At 44.6% G+C, this 20,130-nt stretch overlaps 1 protein-coding gene across 3 annotated transcripts in view; it reads left to right on the top strand.

The window, feature by feature from the left end:
- syne1b (spectrin repeat containing, nuclear envelope 1b) overlaps nt 1–20,130 on the top strand; it is a 106,477-nt gene that overhangs the window by 7,058 nt on the left and 79,289 nt on the right. Inside the window, exons 1-14 of one of the 3 annotated variants that reach the window (XM_034297400.1) lie at nt 2,416–2,628; nt 6,641–6,702; nt 9,131–9,226; nt 12,433–12,516; nt 12,792–12,812; nt 13,389–13,481; nt 13,725–13,909; nt 14,199–14,395; nt 15,208–15,317; nt 16,093–16,125; nt 16,340–16,447; nt 16,951–17,088; nt 18,542–18,706; nt 19,582–19,694. In XM_034297400.1, the coding sequence (XP_034153291.1) occupies nt 2,550–2,628; nt 6,641–6,702; nt 9,131–9,226; nt 12,433–12,516; nt 12,792–12,812; nt 13,389–13,481; nt 13,725–13,909; nt 14,199–14,395; nt 15,208–15,317; nt 16,093–16,125; nt 16,340–16,447; nt 16,951–17,088; nt 18,542–18,706; nt 19,582–19,694 (1,484 nt within the window). In that variant the 5' untranslated portion in view covers nt 2,416–2,549. Of the gene's footprint in view, nt 1–2,415; nt 2,629–6,640; nt 6,703–9,130; nt 9,227–12,432; nt 12,517–12,791; nt 12,813–13,388; nt 13,482–13,724; nt 13,910–14,198; nt 14,396–15,207; nt 15,318–16,092; nt 16,126–16,339; nt 16,448–16,950; nt 17,089–18,541; nt 18,707–19,581; nt 19,695–20,130 lie in introns of those variants that run through there. The other 2 variants (XM_034297399.1, XM_034297401.1) reach the window with 2 other exon arrangements.

Here is a 20,130-nt window from a genome sequence, read left to right as displayed (position 1 = left end):
AGAGCCCCTTGGTTACCTGGAGAATCCTCTGGAGCCGGCCAACTCCCTTGCAATACAGTCCGTTAAGATCACTTAAGAACAGGACATCAGTCAGATAACTGACCGGGGTTGGATGGTACACTTGGCGTTTGTGCTCCTGGGTTCATCTTCTTCAATAGCTACATCTATTCCTACTGTAGTGCTTACCTACCTTACGTCAGATTAATTGAATTCATAGTCTATGAGTGACAAAGGCCATCTGTAATTGACCGTATACCCTGCACATACTATATTGGTTTAGAATATGCCTGTGCAGTATAAACCTAATGATGACCCTGAAAGGAAGCAGTACCTACATAAAAAACCCATCTTCTGAGATCAGGACTGGACAGCTCCTTTATACATCACATAGTCTTTGTAGAATGATTTCTGGAAAACTGCATGAACTTTCAACATGGAATTGATGACGTATCTACCCAACCTTTTCATCTTATTAAAATAATAATAAAATACTTATGTATTATCTAATTGCTTTGTACACTAAATACTGTGGCTGCTATGGTTCTAGAAGAATAAAGGGCTTTTTTGGCTGGATGTGACCAGCTGTGTTCCCACTAGATGATATTAACTTTGGGTTTTATTCTGGTTACGGGTGGTGCTGTTATATCTTGGTCCTATATATCTTTGTACTGTCTCTGCAATTCTTTCAAGGAACACAATATGGTATACGATCTGGTCTTGATTTTCTCCAGGCAAAAGTAAATCGCATTGGTAATCCTACTGGATAAATTACTGTAAATATTTTAAATCTGTCATGGGGTTTTAATACTGACACTTTCATGTTCTACTATAAACATTAAAGCTTTCTAACAGCTCAGTCGCTTGCATTACAACGTGATTGTTTACAGGCAATTCATCGGGTATTGAAGTCAGATGTGTGTTGTTTCTGTTACAGGGTTTCTCTCTTGCCACAGTCAGTAAGACAATAGGTTGATTGAGACCTCTCTGGCTATGCCATTGAGTGGGCATCTGGGAGAGGGAGACAGGAACTCCATTCAGAGGCAGAGGGAGGAGCTACCTACTGTAACTCCCCTACAATTAATTCCAACTTTATTGCCCCTTTTCATTGTGATCCCACTATTCTTGGACCACTGTGTATATGCAATGGATCATGATCATTGAACAGAATAATATAATGGGGCACGGGAACATTAGCTTATAAACAATTTGTCTGAATTTAATTATCCATAACTTGATTAGAACATTTTATTAGTCAGCGATCGGAACAGTAGATCTGACAGACGTGCTGACGACCCCCAAGAGACTGTTCATGTAATTGATTAGGCTGTCGATGTGACGGAGAATTCCAAGTATCTGGGTTGCCCTCACAACAACAGCCCCGACGGTCAGAAGGCAGGTGGCTGATGCTAACTAACAGCTATACAATCAATTATTTAGATCTGTTGCCCCATGCTGAGCTATTGTAGCATGTTCTATATATTATTCTGGTCTTTGTTGGAAGGAAAGTATGGTAGCATCATTAATCCAGTAGAATTTAATCTTGAAAGATGTTAGGGTAATGTATAATTGAAGAAAACATGCTGTATATAGTATATAGTGTCATGTTAAGAGTCTTGCATTGCATTATTAATAGAGCACAATATGCAGTACTTTTCTGTTGGGTTTCAGGCAGTGCTATGGGTGCAGTTAAAGCAGAATAAATCACAATCTTGTATGAACACAACACCAATTTTACACACACACACACATACACATACACACACACATACACACACAATCCCACATAGACACACAAACATGCTCACATTTGTATATTTTTAGTCATGACACCCACCTACACACACTATTTCCAAGCTTCAGCCTGTGACATCATTGTGTGAGCCTGTGCTCCAGGCTGAAGTCTCTCCCTCCTGTCTCAGACGGCTGCTGCCGCTACTGGGAGGCGGGGCTACTGGGAGGCGGGGCTACTGGGAGGCAGGGCAACCGGGGGGCATGGCAACCAGTAGGTGGGATTGGCAGCGGGGGCTGGGCTCTGAATGCACCACACGCGTCACACACATCACACACGTCCACACAATACAAGCATGGCTCCCCTTCTCCGGGTCACGGCAGAAACAGGGAATGATGGGATTCCTGATGAAATCGTAAATACCTGTCTCTGTTAGAGGGGTTTCCGCAGCCCGCTCAGGTCTGTGTGTGTGCGTTTGTGTGGGCGTAGCCGGTGTGTGTTTGTCGGGGGAGGAGGAGGAGCGGATTGAGGCAGTGTCCAGGCAGCCTGCACACCCCCCAGCAGCTGAGCTCCACTCTGCCTTGTCACCGGGAAACAGCACACCAACCAGACTCAGCCAGCCCAGATCTGTTCTGCTTTCTGCTGCTTGGTCTGAAAGGGAAAGGAGCAGCTGGGTTCCCCCCCCCCCACCCACTCTGTTTCTTTTTCCTCTGTGGACGGATAGGCTGTTATCCTCCGCTCCCATAGACAGACAGGGTCACAACAAGCTTACAATGTGACGGACACAGGGGGAACGCAGAGTGAGGGAGGGAGTCAGAGAATGGCTCGCTATAAGGACGTGACTGTCAAAAAGACCTCTTCCCTCAACCTAGTCACTGGATTCTTTCAGTACCTCCGCGGTAAGTAGGCCAAGAACAGCAGCGTTTTGTTTTGTGGAGCCTCATCGTGGACTGCATCTCATCCTCGCTGGAGCATTTCAATTGTGCGGATTACCCGGAACGTAGCTTTGATTGGGGCTTAAGTGTAGGTGCACCAGATGCATGAACCAGATATAGTACAGTGACATAGCAGCCCTGTGCATGCATAGGGGAGTATATAGTGTAGGGAATGATTCAGTGCCGATAACAAGGACTGGCTTTAATGTAGGTACACGTTAACAATATGTCTGGTCTGACACCATTCTGTGTGTTTTACGCTTCACCGGGCATCACTGATGATCCTTTAGAATACCTCGTATGCCTTTAGGTTAATAGGGAATCTTGACTCACTGGGGAGGCTATGTAGTATTAGCATAACCCTGTTCTCCAGCAGCACGTGACCAATGTGCATGCTTTAAAGGGATATTTGTTTTGCTGTTATTTTCCAGATGCTGTAGCATTACAAAGTCTGTTCCAGTGCTTCTTTTGCTGGTTGATGCATGCTAGTGGTTGTGGATGGACTAACCCTAAACTCCACATATAACTACTGTACATATATGTCAGTATCCAAACACATGACTATTTTCACTGTTCGCATAAACTAACTATACTGTAGAACTACAGTATATAACTGTCCAAGACCAGGGCAAAAAGTAAAAAGTAAAAAGTACAGTTTATATGATACACCCTGACCTGAGTCACTGGGTTATGTTGCCACTTTAACAGTGAGTGGACAATTGGGGCTGCATAACGTGCAGAAAATGGGCGTATATAAGGGACATACTGAATATACCCCTTAGGCTGAGGATGTCCACGTTGTCCAACCTACCGGCACACAGTACCTGCCTCCGTCACCGTGCCTCCGTCACCGCCACTCCGTCACCGCCACTCCGTCACCGCCACTCCGTCACCGCCACTCCGTCACCGTGCCTCCGTCTCCGTGCCCCCGTCACCGTGCCTCCGTCTCTGTGCCCCCGTCACCGTGCCCCCGTCACCGTGCCCCCGTCACCGTGCCTCCGTCTCCGTGCCCCTGTCACCGTGCCTCCGTCTCCGTGCCCCCGTCACCGTGCCTCCGTCACCGTGCCCCCGTCACCGTGCCTCCGTCACCGTGCCCCCGTCACCGTGCCTCCGTGCCCCCGTCACCGTGCCTCCATCTCCGTGCCCCTGTCACCGTGCCTCCGTCACCGCGCCCCCGTCACCGTGTCTCCGTCACCGTGCCCCCCTCACCGTGCCCCCGTCACCGTGTCCCCGTCACCGTGTCTCCGTCACCGTGCCCCCCTCTCCGTGCCCCCGTCACCGTGCCCCCGTCACCGTGCCCCCGTCACCGCGCCTCCGTCACCGCGCCTCCGTCACCGCGCCCCCGTCACCGTGCCTCCGTCACTGTGCAGCAGATGTCAGTCACGCTTTACTCCGATGACATCCACAGTAGCAGGGTCCTCCAAATCAGTGTTTTTCGTGTGAAATGCATTGTGCACATGGCACGCAGTCTGTCTGCATATTTTTCCCTGCACCCGTCTTCCTAAACACAATGGGCCTGGCTGGGGGACCATAACCATGACGCATCTCATTAGCGCAATGAGTCCACGAGTCGTGTGAAGCTGTGAACAGCTGTTTCTTCTCTAATTCATACTCTGATCAAATTAGAACCGGGAATTTGGACATTTTTATAGCAACGTCGTGGCTGTATTTGAAATATATTGTTCTTAAATGTGGTTTGAGTGCATATTTGGTAGTACGGTACGTCTCGTTCACGTGAGATCTCCATGTTTTCATGTGTGCACTCTAGGAAATGTAATCGTGTCACATGATGCTCTGCTGCTCTGCTCTTCTTGTCGCCCTTGTTCCGTGTCACGTACAGTACAGCCTATATCTCTCCCTTCTTCTTGTCCTGTGTGCCCGAACCCTGGGACTCGGCAGGGCACTGGTCTACACTCTTTAGTGTGGGGTCTGGGACTCGGCAGGGCACTGGTCTACACTCTTTAGTGTGGGGTCTGGGACTCGGCAGGGCACTGGTCTACACTCTTTAGTGTGGGGTCTGGGACTAGGCAGGGCACTGGTCTACACTCTTTAGTGTGGGGTCTGGGACTCGGCAGGGCACTGGTCTACACTCTTTAGTGTGGGGTCTGGGACTCGGCAGGGCACTGGTCTACACTCTTTAGTGTGGGGTCTGGGACTAGGCAGGGCACTGGTCTACACTCTTTAGTGTGGGGTCTGGGACTCGGCAGGGCACTGGTCTACACTCTTTAGTGTGGGGTCTGGGACTCGGCAGGGCACCGGTCTACACTCTTTAGTGTGGGGTCTGGGACTAGGCAGGGCACTGGTCTACACTCTTTAGTGTGGGGTCTGGGACTAGGCAAGGCACTGGTCTACACTCTTTAGTGTGGGGTCTGGAACAAGGCAAGGCACTGGTCTACACTCTTTAGTGTGGGGTCTGGAACAAGGCAAGGCACTGGTCTACACTCTTTAGTGTGGGGTCTGGAACAAGGCAGGGCACTGGTCTACACTCTTTAGTGTGGGGTCTGGAACAAGGCAAGGCACTGGTCTACACTCTTTAGTGTGGGGTCTGGAACAAGGCAAGGCACTGGTCTACACTCTTTAGTGTGGGGTCTGGGACTAGGCAGGGCACTGGTCTACACTCTTTAGTGTGGGGTCTGGGACTAGGCAAGGCACTGGTCTACACTCTTTAGTGTGGGGTCTGGAACAAGGCAAGGCACTGGTCTACACTCTTTAGTGTGGGGTCTGGAACAAGGCAAGGCACTGGTCTACACTCTTTAGTGTGGGGTCTGGAACAAGGCAGGGCACTGGTCTACACTCTTTAGTGTGGGGTCTGGAACAAGGCAAGGCACTGGTCTACACTCTTTAGTGTGGGGTCTGGAACAAGGCAAGGCACTGGTCTACACTCTTTAGTGTGGGGTCTGGAACAAGGCAAGGCACTGGTCTACACTCTTTAGTGTGGGGTCTGGAACAAGGCAAGGCACTGGTCTACACTCTTTAGTGTGGGGTCTGGGACTCGGCAGGGCACTGGTCTACACTCTTTAGTGTGGGGTCTGGGACTCGGCAGGGCACCGGTCTACACTCTTTAGTGTGGGGTCTGGGACTAGGCAGGGCACTGGTCTACACTCTTTAGTGTGGGGTCTGGGACTAGGCAAGGCACTGGTCTACACTCTTTAGTGTGGGGTCTGGAACAAGGCAAGGCACTGGTCTACACTCTTTAGTGTGGGGTCTGGAACAAGGCAAGGCACTGGTCTACACTCTTTAGTGTGGGGTCTGGAACAAGGCAGGGCACTGGTCTACACTCTTTAGTGTGGGGTCTGGAACAAGGCAAGGCACTGGTCTACACTCTTTAGTGTGGGGTCTGGAACAAGGCAAGGCACTGGTCTACACTCTTTAGTGTGGGGTCTGGGACTAGGCAGGGCACTGGTCTACACTCTTTAGTGTGGGGTCTGGGACTAGGCAAGGCACTGGTCTACACTCTTTAGTGTGGGGTCTGGAACAAGGCAAGGCACTGGTCTACACTCTTTAGTGTGGGGTCTGGAACAAGGCAAGGCACTGGTCTACACTCTTTAGTGTGGGGTCTGGAACAAGGCAGGGCACTGGTCTACACTCTTTAGTGTGGGGTCTGGAACAAGGCAAGGCACTGGTCTACACTCTTTAGTGTGGGGTCTGGAACAAGGCAAGGCACTGGTCTACACTCTTTAGTGTGGGGTCTGGAACAAGGCAAGGCACTGGTCTACACTCTTTAGTGTGGGGTCTGGAACAAGGCAAGGCACTGGTCTACACTCTTTAGTGTGGGGTCTGGGACTAGGCAGGGCACTGGTCTACACTCTTTAACGGGATGAACTGTACTCACTATTCAAATAAATATTTGAATTATATAACACTGTTATACACTGTTGTACAACTCGGAGACAGCAGCAGTTGTAAGCAGGCTGGGCTATTATCTTGTGTGATATCCATCTTGGATTGACCATGTTTTGTCTCACTTCCATTTCAGATGAGCAAGAAGCTGTTCAGAAAAGGACCTTTACAAAATGGATCAATTCCCACCTGGCAAAGGTAAATTTTACTGTTATGATATGTGTGTGTTTGTCTATCTAGGGAAGGTCATTATGAGATGTTATTACTAATTGTATAATGACTGAGATACAACCCTTATAATATGATGTAGAATACCACTATTCAGAATGGTATCTACAGTAGGTCTGTATAATCAGTGCAGTGGTATGTGAGCCACCAGTCCTGTAGCTGCTGTCTGGAGAGGGTCATTTCAGTAGTTCTTTTGACCCTTCAGGCATGAACAGAGATTTGTTATCCAATGAGGCCCCTCAGTAATTCAACCATGTGGACAGAAAAAAATTCAGTAAATAACACTATAAAGCATTAACATTAAAGCTGTTGATATAATTTATAAATGTCAAGGTTAATTATGTAGATGATGTATATGTAAATGTATTAAGATGCAGTAGTAAAATCTGTATTAAAAGATGATTCAGGCCAGACTGTTCCTGGGTTGTCCTACGGTGAGGTTTGCTGAGTAAATATGACGAGTAAAGGGATAGTAAGGTCTGTGTCACGACGTAGACCTATACCTGTCACTCAGTAGTCCTGACCTACCCTGGGCTGCATTTTTAGAAAAGATGTGACCAGTAGAGTAGAGCTGTGTGTGAGTCCATGGTTGGTTTGGCAGACAGGGACAAGCTGTGATAGGGTGGTGGCACAGGGCAGATGGAGAGCATGAGGTGGGAGGAACATTTCTCTGTAGGAAGCAGTCGGTCTGCTTCTATAAGGCCATGCGGCAGTTCATCTTTTTAACGCCACAAACACACCTCAAGTTATGATCACATTATCATCGTCATCACCACCAAATATGCAGCGAGGCTGCTTTACAAATATGGTTGTCATACGAAGTGTAAGGCCTGCCAACGCTTTTACTCTAGTCATTGCGCCCTCACTTTGCTGGCTCAGAAGCTTCAGGTGACGGAGCACATTGCTCTGCTGCTTGGTCGGAGACGCTGACTAATCAGAAATGGATTTAGGTTTTGTAGCCAGCGGGGGAGATTTGCCTTATGTTGTCAGAACTGGCCCAAAGGGTGCCAGTTCAAAGCTTTACACAGACTGTACTCTCTTTACGTCTCCCTCTCCATAGGTCTCTCTCTCTCTACATGCCTGCCAATGGAACTGTATAATAAGTCAGGTCATGAGAGGCCTTTCTCAGTTCAGTCACATCTACGCTAACCCACTGTTATTGTATGAGAGTTTATGCATTTTTATTAGTTAATCTCTCACTCAGATTAACTGATCTCATCTAACCCTTCTTTCCCCTCATGGTCAAAGCCATTTTGGTGGATTATCCCATCAGGGCTGCCTAAAGGTTCTCTGTAAAATGTTTTGGCTTTGGCCAACAATGAATGGAACAATATTTAATATGTTTTCTGTGACATTAGCGTGGATGGTTTTATGATGGAAAGTGCTGGCTCATTTAGTTTGATCTTTCACTGGGCAGTTCCTCTTTTTCCATTGTGTCCATTTCCTCTAACATAACTAAGCACTTTTCCGTTGTTTTACTGTGTTATGACAGTTTGTGTGTGTGTGTGTGCGCGCACGTTCCTGTGTGCTGGCGTGTGTTTTTGTGTATTATGACATTAAGAAGGGGGCTTATCATGTGATTCCTATTTTGTTGGTCACTTAAACCAAGTTTAAGGTTTATCTTGTGACTCGTAAGTATAGTGCCATCCTGGAAAACTTCTTGAGGCTTTGAAGTAAAGAAACGAGCATGAAGTACTGTGCAGGGACCTTCCTTTTCACACTGGCTGTTGAGCCCCATGCAGCAGTTTCCTGTGATCCTGCCATAATATGTGAGAAGTTGTAAAATGAACAGCTCAGCTTGACAAAACATTTCCCACCAAGACATGAGCCCTAGTTAATCAAAATTGGTTGTCATGTAGCCTATGCAGTTTTTCTCTGTGTTTCTTTGCTTTATCTGCCCCATATCTCAAAATCCTCCTGGAACATTGTGAGCTTTACAGTATGTTTGCGTTATTGTCAGTGTTCAGCGTGGGTTAAAGAAAGCCATGCTCTGAATCACATAGCCTCGGGAACCGGCACCAAGCCACCTCACAGTCTCTGAGGCACAGGCACCATCTTTTCAGCTACAGGGGAGCTCTGTCTGTTCTCTCTATAGTCCAGCCTTTAGCCAACCAACAAGCTCAGTTCGGTCTGGACATCAGCCGGTAGCTAGATCACTCTGATTGTACTACAGCCTATAGCAAGAGCATGCTCTCCCCTCTATTTTTGCCTCAACTCAAGGGCTGGAGCGTGTAGTGTTTATAGGATTTACAAATGAGAATATTAGATGGAATGAGATACTATAATTGGAATCTGCATGCCAATTATCAGGTTGAATGTCCAGTGTCAAATCTTAGGTCAAATCTTAAAGTATTCAATTTGTTTCTGTGTTGAAATAAAAACCTCTTCTCTTCCACAGCATAAACCACCTCTAGAGGTAACTGACCTTTTTGAGGACATCAAAGATGGGGTGAAACTGTTGGCTCTGTTAGAGGTGCTATCTGGACAGAGACTAGTAAGTACCTCTCTTTATATACAAAGTCATTGGTATGGCTGGATTCTCCCATCCATGCTAATGAGTTGGTTACATTTACTGAAATGTTGTGTAAAGGGAGGATTATAAAGTATTTAGTCAGTGTAGTTGTTTGTTTCTGGAGTCTTTAGGGCTTGGTGTCCCAAAAAGACCAGGAGAAGATTATCCATTATTTTATCTCCACTAGGGTTGACTACTGTAATGGGCTCTTAACTGGACTCTCCAAAAAGACTAAAACAACTGCAGCACATTCAGAATGCTGCTGCTAGAATGTTAACCAGGACCAAGAGAACAGAACACATCACCCCCATTCTTAAATCTTTTCAATGGCTTCCAGTCAGTTACAGAATAGATTTTAAAGTGTTGCTTCTATTCTATAAATCACTGAATGGTTTAGGCCCCAAATACATGTTTGAAGATTATAAACCGAACAGGGCTCTTAGATCCTTGAGCTCCCAGAGTCCAAACTAAACATGGCAAAGCTGCATTTACTAGTTATGCTGCATACAACTGGAATAAACTACCAAAAGATCTTAGACGTGCCCCAAATCTATCAAGTTTTATATCCATGTTAAAAACATTTCTCTTTTCACGTGCCTATGACTGAGCGCTTAAATTTAACCACATTGTTAGCCTTACAGCTTTTATCGCTTCCTTATGGAATCTACTACATAATCTACCAGCTAAATTTTTATTTAGTTTTTATTCTATGTAAAGCACATTGAATTGCCTACTTGATGTTTTATTCTAGTATTTGTTTTTATTCTATTGTATTTTTACATTTTTATTTTTATTTGTAAAGCACATTGAATTGCTTCTATGTATGATTCTACATAAACTTGCTTGCTTTAGTCAGTGTAGTAGTGTAATGTATGGACTATTCAGTTAGTGTGGTTCTGAACCAATATCAGTCCGGTTTTAGACCTGGGTACAGTTTTATAAAAAAGTGACCTTGGTCTCAGTTTGATTTTCCAATATAAATAAAGAGACCCTGAATACCTGTTCTAAGTTTTTTTATAGTAGCATTATTTACCTCAAAACTTTGTCATTTCAGTTACCTTTAAATTTTCTGAGACTGCAGGGATGCCCTGCCCAAAACCCAAAACCATACCCAGTGAATCAATTGTCTACTGTTACATTCTTCCTCCATAACATACACAAATAGATATTTGGTTATGCCATTGGATATGCTAAGATATCCATTGCAAAGCATAAAAGACACATTTTGCCAATTGTCTAATTTTTTCTCTATCTCTGGAATTTGAAAGGATGGAGTTAAAAGTGCCTTGAGTTTGGTGTTGGGGTTGCTTTTGGGTTTAGGCATTATCATGTGGGGACTGGATTGGGTTTGGGGTGATCAGTTATAGATAAGGTGTTTGTTTGTGTGTGTGTGTGTGTGTGAATATAGGTATGCAAAGTGACCTTAGGTATGTGTATATATATGGATGGTGCTGGCCATAGCGTTGTGGTCACTGGAGGTCAAGCATGGGAGGAACTTGCATCAAATGACACAACATTGTGGAAGTGGTGTGCCTAATTATTCAAGAGGGCAAACATGGTGTCTGCTATTAGCTTGTGCAAGATGTTTAATTGTGCAGAGGGCTAGGAATGTGGCCAGTGAAGATGGCTGCTTAGCTAAAGATAAATCCCCACCTTTGACATCAGGACAACCTATGTCAGGCATAGCTGTGCTTCTGGCCACATCATATCCACCGATCAGACATAACATTATGACCACTGACAGGTGAGGTGAGGTGAATAACACTGATACACCGATCAGCCATAACATTATGACCACTGACAGGTAACGTGAATAACACTGATACACCGATCAGACATAACATTATGACCACTGACAGGTGAAGTGAATAACACTGATTATCTCATTATCATGGCACCTGTCAGTGGATGGGATATATTAGGCAGCAAGTGAACATTCTGTCCTCAAAGATGATGTGTTAGAAGCAGGAAAAATGGGCAAACGTAAGGATCTGAGCGACTTTGACAAGGGCCATATTATGATGGCTAGACAACTTGGTCAGAGCTTCTCCAAAACTGCAGCCCTTGTGGGGTGTTCCCAGTCTGCAGTGGTCAGTACCTATCAAAAGTGGTCCAAGGAAGGAAAAGTGGTGAACCGGCGACATGATCATGGGCCGTCAAAACACGTTGGATCGGACCGTGTGGTCTGATCCAACAGAGCAGCAACTGTAGCTCAAATTGCTGAAAAAGTTAATGCAGGTACTGATAGAAAGGTGTCAGAACACACAGTGCATTTCCTGATGGCATTGGCCTCTTTCAGCAGGATAATCCACCCTGCCACAAAGCAAAAATGGTTCAGGAATGGTTTGAGGAACACAGCAATGAGTTCAAGGTGTTGACTTGGCCTCCAAATTCCCCAGATCTCAATCCAATTGAGCATCTGTGGGATGTGCTGGACAAACAGGTCCGATCCATGGAGGCCCCACCCTGCATCTTACAGGACTTAAAGGATCTGCTGCTAATCTCTTGGTGCCAGATACCACAGCAGAACTTCAGAGGTCTAGTCGATTCCATGCCTCGACGAGTCAGGGCTGTTTTGGTGGCGAAAGGGGGACCTATACAATATTGGGCAGGTGGTCATAATGTTATGGCTGATCTGTGTATATTCGTACATACTAACACAAAAGTACAGTGTGATGAATAAAGAACACAATGATGAAATATATTATTGAGGAGGAACACAGCTCGGCAGGCCTGTGATGCCTGAGGGAATTAAGGTACAGGCTATTTAATGCAAACGTATGTTCCCCGTTGAGTCTGGCATACCACCGATTCACAACCTAACGTAAAGTCCCGGGTTCTGGGTCCCAGTGCCTTCTGCAGATCCCTGTGCTGTGCTCGGACCTGTCCATGATTGTTTTGGTTTGCATGCGGCTGTGTGTGTGTGAGTGGGTGTGTGGGTGTCTAAGTGTGAGTTGAAATGACCCTCAAATAGATGGTTTATAGATAGATAATATCTGCTCACTCATGGCTGAAAAAAAATCAAGTCTCATTTTCACTATACAAAACCTGTTTGGAATTCTACCATTATTACATTGTTGGATTTTGCCAACATTCCTTTGTAGTTTTTAATATGAGCCCACTGGATTAGGCAGATCTACTAAGCATTTCCATTTTTACTAATATGGACCTTGTTTCCCTTCTCCCAGCCATGTGAGCAGGGCCGTCAGCTGAAACGGATTCATTGGGTGTCCAATATCGGCACCGCTCTCAAGTTCCTCGAAGGCAGGAAGGTAAGCCTCCGATAATAAAAAAAACAAACATATAAGAGGTCTATTAATAACGAACGCTTGTACAACCAAGATTCATCTTTTTTTCACGTGTAATGCTAGCAGTTAGAAAATAAACAATTGAACCGTAGTGTTTCTGCACAAGGACAGATAAATGGAGGCTTTTACTATGACATGATGTGACCGTGCACAGCCCTTTGGGTGGCGTCCTCTCACAGCCCATGTTGATCCGAGGCTTTTCTCTGATTCTAACCTTCTCTCACCATGCCTGACTTCAGTCTGTGTACCGTGGATCCCCGGTCAGTGGCTACCCGTGAAACACACTGTGTTCATGTACTGTATGCATTCCTCTTGTTTAATGCACGGTGTGTATGAAGCTATTCTTTGGTTGAGTCATGTTTCACTTCCCAGTGCATCTTGCACGGTTGCCCCGAAGGCGCTCTCTGGTTGTCATGCATTTTGTTCACACTTTGACTCAAACTTTGGACTCAGTTATATCCCGCCCACTCCTTCCTCCCCACTTTTGCGAAAATAGTTTAATAATGAATTAAATCCCACAGAATAAAAAAGGCCATGAGCTATAAAACACACATGAATTAGTTCAGTTCCGATCCAAAGTTTGCTACAGTGATATTTACTGCATTAGCTTTACCGTCCTGCCAAACTGAATACTGTGAACATATTTTATTTTTGGCTGTTTTTGACTCACTAGCTTCTACTGTTCTACTCAGAGAGCCCATTTTGATGAATTTAAAAGAAAGACATCAAATCTCCATTATTATGGCATTGCTCCACTCACTCAAGTCAATAAATTCAGAATGTGTGAATTTATGCAAGTGCCAGACTGGTTAAATCGGTGTCTTCTTTACCTTCAGATTAAGCTCGTCAACATCCATGCTACTGACATCGCCGACGGTCGTCCTTCCATTGTGCTTGGATTAATATGGACCATCATCCTCTACTTCCAGGTAATGTGTTTTGTATGGGACTCGGTTTGCTCAAAGGCTGATATATAGTATAAGGACGGTGTATGACTGTTGACAATGGTACTACTCCCAGGATGAGGTCTTCAGTGGTGTTGGTCAAATACAGTTACAGTATATTGAGGAGTAAAACCTCAGTAAGCATCCAGTATTTATTTAGGCTTAACTGGATATATATAAATATATATGGTTACTCAAAGCATGTTCTCTCAACATTCCTTCTCCCAGATCGAGGAGTTGACCAGTAACCTGCCGGCCCTTGCGGCTATGTCCAGCAGTACCTCCTCAGTGGACAGCATGGCCAGTAACTCGGAAACAGGCAGTCCCCCTATGAAGAGGAAGGTAGCACCCAAGGCGTTCCAGGGCAATGCCAAAAAGGCCCTACTTAAATGGGTGCAGTGCGCCACTGCCAAGTAAGTACACCAGCCTGTACATTTCTCTAGTCACTGGGCCAGTGACCAGAACTAGTTGAAATGATGTCATTACAACCAGTTTTACATCATTCCTTTTCACCCAACTTTGATGGTGATGGAGATGGTGGATTGATTTGCTTGTGTGTGTGTGTTTTCCTACTAACTACTGCCCTGTTTTCAACCAAGGGAATAAACTGTCTGCATTTTGATTTGGTCAATCATTTCAAGATTTATCGGTCAACCACTCAGCTGTTGCCCCACTGTTACCTTGCACTTCTGTCTGTCCCAGGCGTCTAGGCATCGAGGTGAAGGACTTTGGTGCCAGCTGGCGGACTGGAGTGGCGTTCCACGCAGTCATCCATGCCATCCGCCCAGACCTGGTGGACATGGAGGTGGTGAGGAGGAGGGGCAACAGGGAGAACCTGGAAGAAGCATTCTCATTGGCTGAGAACGACCTGGGCATCCCACGCCTGTTGGATCCAGAAGGTTCCTACTTTTTTCGTTCTTTCTTTTTGCTCCCCTTCACTCTGTAGTCCCATTTCTTCCCAATATGGTGGTATTTAATTCCTGACTGTGGCCTAGTCACAGCAATTACTAGCAGGCTCAGGAGAGTTGAAGATCTGGACCTGCTCAGTCCGAAAGAAATCCGGCCAAGCCATTTCTCCTTCTCCATCAAAGCGTCAGTTTTTTTCTGTCTGGAGATAAGGATGGGAACACCAGCTTTGTCACATCCAGGCCAATAAGATTTAGAGTCCTAAGGCATAATTTCAAGTCTCAATAAACGTCAGTTTATGTCCTGCCGGCCGCTGCCAACTGCTGCCAACTGCCGAAAGCGCCTAAAATGGGCATGTGAGCATCAGAACTGGACCACGGAATAATGGAAGAAGGTGGCCTGGTCTGATTAATCACGTTTCCTTTTACATCACGTGGATGGCTGGGTGCCTGTGCGTCCCTTTCCTGGAGAACACATGGCACCAGGATGCACTATGGGAATGAGGCAAGCCGGCGGAGGCAGTGTGATGCTTTGGGCAATGTTCTGCTGGGCAGCCTTGGGTTGCAGCCCTTGTGGGGTGTTCCCGGTCTGCAGTGGTCAGTACCTATCAAAAGGGGGACCTAATATTATGGCTGATCGGTGTATATTTATGTCAGGAATAATGTCCCTTCTATTTCTTTATACAATTTTGAAATCAATGATGTTCTACTTTGAAAGAGCATAGACTAAATATTAGTCATATTTTGTCAGCGATTTATCACTATGGCTACAGTTCTCACCAGACGACATTTATCTTCTCCTGCAGATGTGGATGTAGATAAACCCGATGAGAAGTCCATCATGACATATGTTGCTCAATTCCTCAAGCACTATCCTAACCCTCACCAATCAGAGACAGATGGCCAAGGAGATGAGGTACCTACACAGTATTCACTCTGGTTCTAAGTCAAGTACATCATGGGCAAAGGCATATATATTTGTATCTGCTTATGTTTTCTTGTGTTTGCTGAATCTAACCTAACCTGGTGTAGATTTCCCACATGGTGATCTTGACAAGATATGTGATGAATTAATCTAGTATTTGGAGTAGGGGTTTCGATAGTGGCCCCTTTGTAATGCATAGTGGAAAGCTCATCATTAGGCTTTTTCAATATCAAGTGGTTAGCTCAACTAATACCGACACCTTCAATGTAATGTTTTATGTACTTTGATCTGCATTTATTTTGTTTTCAGTATGTTGCTGCTTGTGCTCATTGCTCACCATTTCTCCTATTACACCAACGACAGCTCTGATGATACAAAAAAGATCCCTGAAGAACATCTTATCATTGCATGATTTCAACAATCATCTTACTTTGCTCATTGTACATTGTGTCACTCACTCAATTTCTCCATCTCTCCGTCATTCACTCACTCCATCACTCCATCCATGTTATGCTTCCTGTTGCATTTGAAGCCGCTTCTTCGCTACATTCCAACTTTTGCACTCTCTATCCCAAATCTACGGGTAAGTTCATCCATGCCGTTGTGCTGTGTAGTGTGGGAAGGCCTGTGGTGTTCTGTTTCCCCTGCGTTCTGTTTCTCATGGCTTTGCTCCTTGCTGTCCCTCTTTCTCTTGCACAGCCACTAATGCCTTTCTGTGCTTTTTTGTTTGTTTTCTTCTCTTTGTGTGGCTTGCTTTCCTGGACAGTATGGTCCTCAAGATATAGAGCGAATGCTTGAGGTATGTTTTCAGCAGATATATAGATTCCTCAGGGCTTCTTCTTTTTGCGGTGAATCTGTGCTTGATGTTGTGCTGGAATCCCATTAGGAAAGGTTTTGGGTAGAAGTAGTTTCACACATAGCATTGAGAACTCTCCTGGAGTCAAGAGGGAATGGATGATTTTCATGACCTGAATGTTATATTACCTGAATGCTGTGTGTTACCTGCCCCCTAGAGAGAGGAGCGTAAGGTTCTGAGAGAACTGAAGGTTTGGCTGGATCAACTGGAGAAGGACGTGCTGCGAGTCCAGGGGGCTGAGGGAAACCTGACAGACAAGTACCAGGTGACCAGAGGGCATAGGGCAACCTGACAGACTAGTACCAGGTGACCAGAGGGCATAGGGCAACCTGACAGACTAGTACCAGGTGACCAGAGGGCATAGGGCAACCTGACAGACTAGTACCAGGTGACCAGAGGGCATAGGGCAACCAAACAGACAAGTACCAGGTTAGTACCAGCTGACCAGAGGGCATAGGGCAACCAGATAGACAAGTACCAGGTTAGTACCAGGTGACCAGAGGGCAGAGGGCAACCCGACAGACAAGCACCTGGTAAATCATTCCTGAGTTCCTGAATAATTACCATGACTCTTTCAAAAGATGGTGTGCATGGAGAAGGGCCCAATTTTGTATTTGATCCATATCTGATTCATATCTGATTCATATCTGATTCATATCTGATTCATATCTGATTCATATCTGATTCATATCTGACTATGTTCCTGTTTTGGATTTCAGTGTTTTGATGAAAATGTTCTTTAATACAAATGTTTCTGCTTTGCCACAGGGTTTCAAGAGTTTTCGTGTGCAGTATGAGATGAAGAAGAAGCAGACAGAGCCTCTCTTACAGCCGGTGCACAGGGATGGGAAGCTTTCAGTGGACCAGGCCCTGGTCAAACAGGCGTGGGAGCGCGTCTCTGTGAGGGTGAGTCAGAGTATTATCAAGGATTCTTATAACTTACTCAGGATACATGAAAGCATTATGTCATAACCTAAGGGGGTATAAGCTGAGTTGGCAGAGCAAGCAGAGGTGGGCAAAGTCATTTAGACATTTTTTCTATCACTCACAGACAAATATATTTCCGACAGAAAACACCCAGTATTAGTTTAACCATTTATTGGGAAACATGCAGAACAGTACTTTTACATGGCATTTCTTCTCTGGAGTAACTCACTGGCAGTACATAATGGTGTATAAAATACTGCTAATAACAATATCAATCCCATAATATCATTAATAGCAATTCCTCAATATGAAATGAGCAAGGTACACAGTACGGATCCACCCATGAAAAGAACACAGAACCAGACAGTTGGAGACAGGGGTGTTGTGTGAGTTCACACCTGCATGCTAGTAAGATCAGCAGACATCAGACTGAGTAAGTAACCTGACGATTAAATAGTCCATTTGAAATCTGATACTGTGATAGGACTGATTCCCAGTTTCAGCTGATACATCACTGATCAATGACTCCTCAGGTTTCCTGTCTGAACTGGCTATGCTAATTAACATTTTATTATTCTTTGGGATAACCTAGCTGCTTCATTGCTAGGGCACAGGCAAAGTAAGTTTAATATGATTTAGATGATCCACAAATCTGCATTTCCACCTGTGAGTAGATTACATTCAATACATCAACTTTCATACCTCAGCACTTGCAATCCCAAACAATTCAGTGTGTTGAATTTCTTTCTAAGTGTGAAGTTCTAAACATAGTCCACTCATATTTGCTGCTGACAGGAAATGCTTCAGGTTTATGCTTTAGTAGAAACATCTGACTGTTCTATCTGTTGTATTACTCTGTGCGTTAGCACACTTTTATTTATGTGCGTTAATCCATCATGTTACTGCACAGCTAGCCCAAGAGTGTGGAATAAACAGTCTAGCTCACAACATATGAGCCAAATTAAATGAAGTGTTGTAAAATGAAACCCCAGAATTTTAGCTCTCATAATAAATAGGATGTTTAATGATGCGCATGCTTTTGAATGAGCACTAATTGAGAATGAATGAGTGTTTTTTGTTAGAGAAGAACAGAGAAGGCTTTGTCCTCTCTCTCCTGAATACTCCCCTCTCTGTTTGGAGAAGAGCACTGTCATCTGGAGTAGATGCATGGAAACATGGGACACATTTTCTGATCACCATCTATTTTTAAACTGTTTGGTCAGTACTAATGCCTTGATCACACTGGTTGTCCTGGCTGTAATGGATGGCTGTTTGGCTCCTGGTATGAAACTTAATGAAGACCTGGGTGGTTGAAATTTTAGCACTAACAAACAACACAGGAACATACATTGTGTGTGCTCTTTTTTTTGCCAACATCATTTTGATCACAAGTACCTGCTTAAAAAGGTTGGACATGTCCTGTTGTATCTAGCTCCTAGACTGGCACATCCACCTGGATAAGTCATTACCCAGCCCACTGGGAGTGATTGGAGCTTGGTTGCATCGAGCTGAGATCGCCCTGAGAGAGGAGATTCCCATCCAACAAGCCCATGAAGAGACAGCCAATGTGATCCACAGGAAGCTGGAGCAGCACAAGGTATAAAGAAATATTTAAATCATAAAATAGACATGGTAGCAAAACTATCCTTGAAATCGCTTACAGAAGTTAAAAGGTGCAGCATAACATTTCAATATTAGTTTTGTTTATCACCTAAAAAAATATTACTTAGTTAGTACATTGTACATTGTAACTTACGGTTAATACATTGATCTTAAATAGTTGTGAAACAGTGAAAGTAAAGGCATTTTACTCAGTATAGTAGCTATCAGCAAAGCCTTTCATAGAAGGAAAAAAATATAATAATAACTAGTTCACAAAATAAAATAGTGTGGATGAGGTGGGTTGTGGATTTGTTTTAGATATTTTTTAAAAGGTTGGGTTTCAGAGGTTTTACTAAAAACATCAGTACTTATTTGTGTTAGCCTCAAAAAGGTATGACAGGATGTTGCACTCTGGTAGGGATGCATAGCTTGAAGGTAGGTACGGGCAGTGTCCCTTGGTTCCCCGTAGCCAAACCCCATGGTCTTGCAGTGGATGGGGCTTCAGCAGGAAGCCAGCACAATGTGTGGAGGAGCAAAGTGGCATGGAAGAACTTGGAGGGGTTTAACACTAGACAGGCCTTGTGGATAAGTTGCAGAGGGTTCATGGGACAAGCAGGGAGCCCTACCAACATTCAGTTACAGTTATCCAGCGATGAGATAAGGAGTTATTAGTACCTGTACCTTGATGTCTGCATTGATAGGGTGTTGTCTAAGGTCACAGAAAATTTTATTTTGGATGAATCTCAATGAAAATGTATCTATGGACAGTTACATTGTTTTTTATTTTCATTTGTCTGTATCTGTGTGTTGTATCTGTATCTGTGTCTTGTATCTTTATCTGTGTGTTGTACCTTTATCTGTGTGTTGCAGGAGGTTTTGAAGAACTTGGAATCTCACAAGCAGACGTTCCAGCAGATTCACAGAGACAGATCTGTGAATGGGGTCCCTGTTCCCCCTGAACAGCTCCTAGACATGGCAGAGCGGTTTGTTCTCTTGTCAACTCTAATACTCTAACGCCACTAGTTGTAACAGCTTGACACTCAGGCATAGGCAAAAATTACAATAACTACAATGTCAAGGCAAGTACTCAAGTGGAAATGCAATTGCTAACAGCTTTTATTCATTTAATTTCTCAGTCACTGTGGCCTTAATCTGTGGTTGAATCTGCTTGAATTAATTGCACTGTATGTAAGTTGACCTGGAAGCTAAATTACATTAAGTGCCTTGCTTAAGGGAACATCAACTGATTTGTCACTTTGTCATCTTGGCTATTCAATACCAGAAAACATTGGTGACAGGCTCAATGTTTTAACCACTAGGCAATCTCCTGCCTTCACAGTTCCAGTATAACATGATTACAAAAAGACTGTTATTGATCAATTTGATCCTCAAATAAACAGCAATGTTCTATTTTCTGAA

Source organism: Esox lucius, chromosome 15 (genome assembly GCF_011004845.1).
Source record: "Esox lucius isolate fEsoLuc1 chromosome 15, fEsoLuc1.pri, whole genome shotgun sequence".
In the NCBI taxonomy this organism is placed as follows: Eukaryota; Metazoa; Chordata; class Actinopteri; order Esociformes; family Esocidae; genus Esox; species Esox lucius.
Note: the sequence above shows the minus strand (reverse complement) of the source record. Positions and strands in the feature narration are given on the sequence as shown.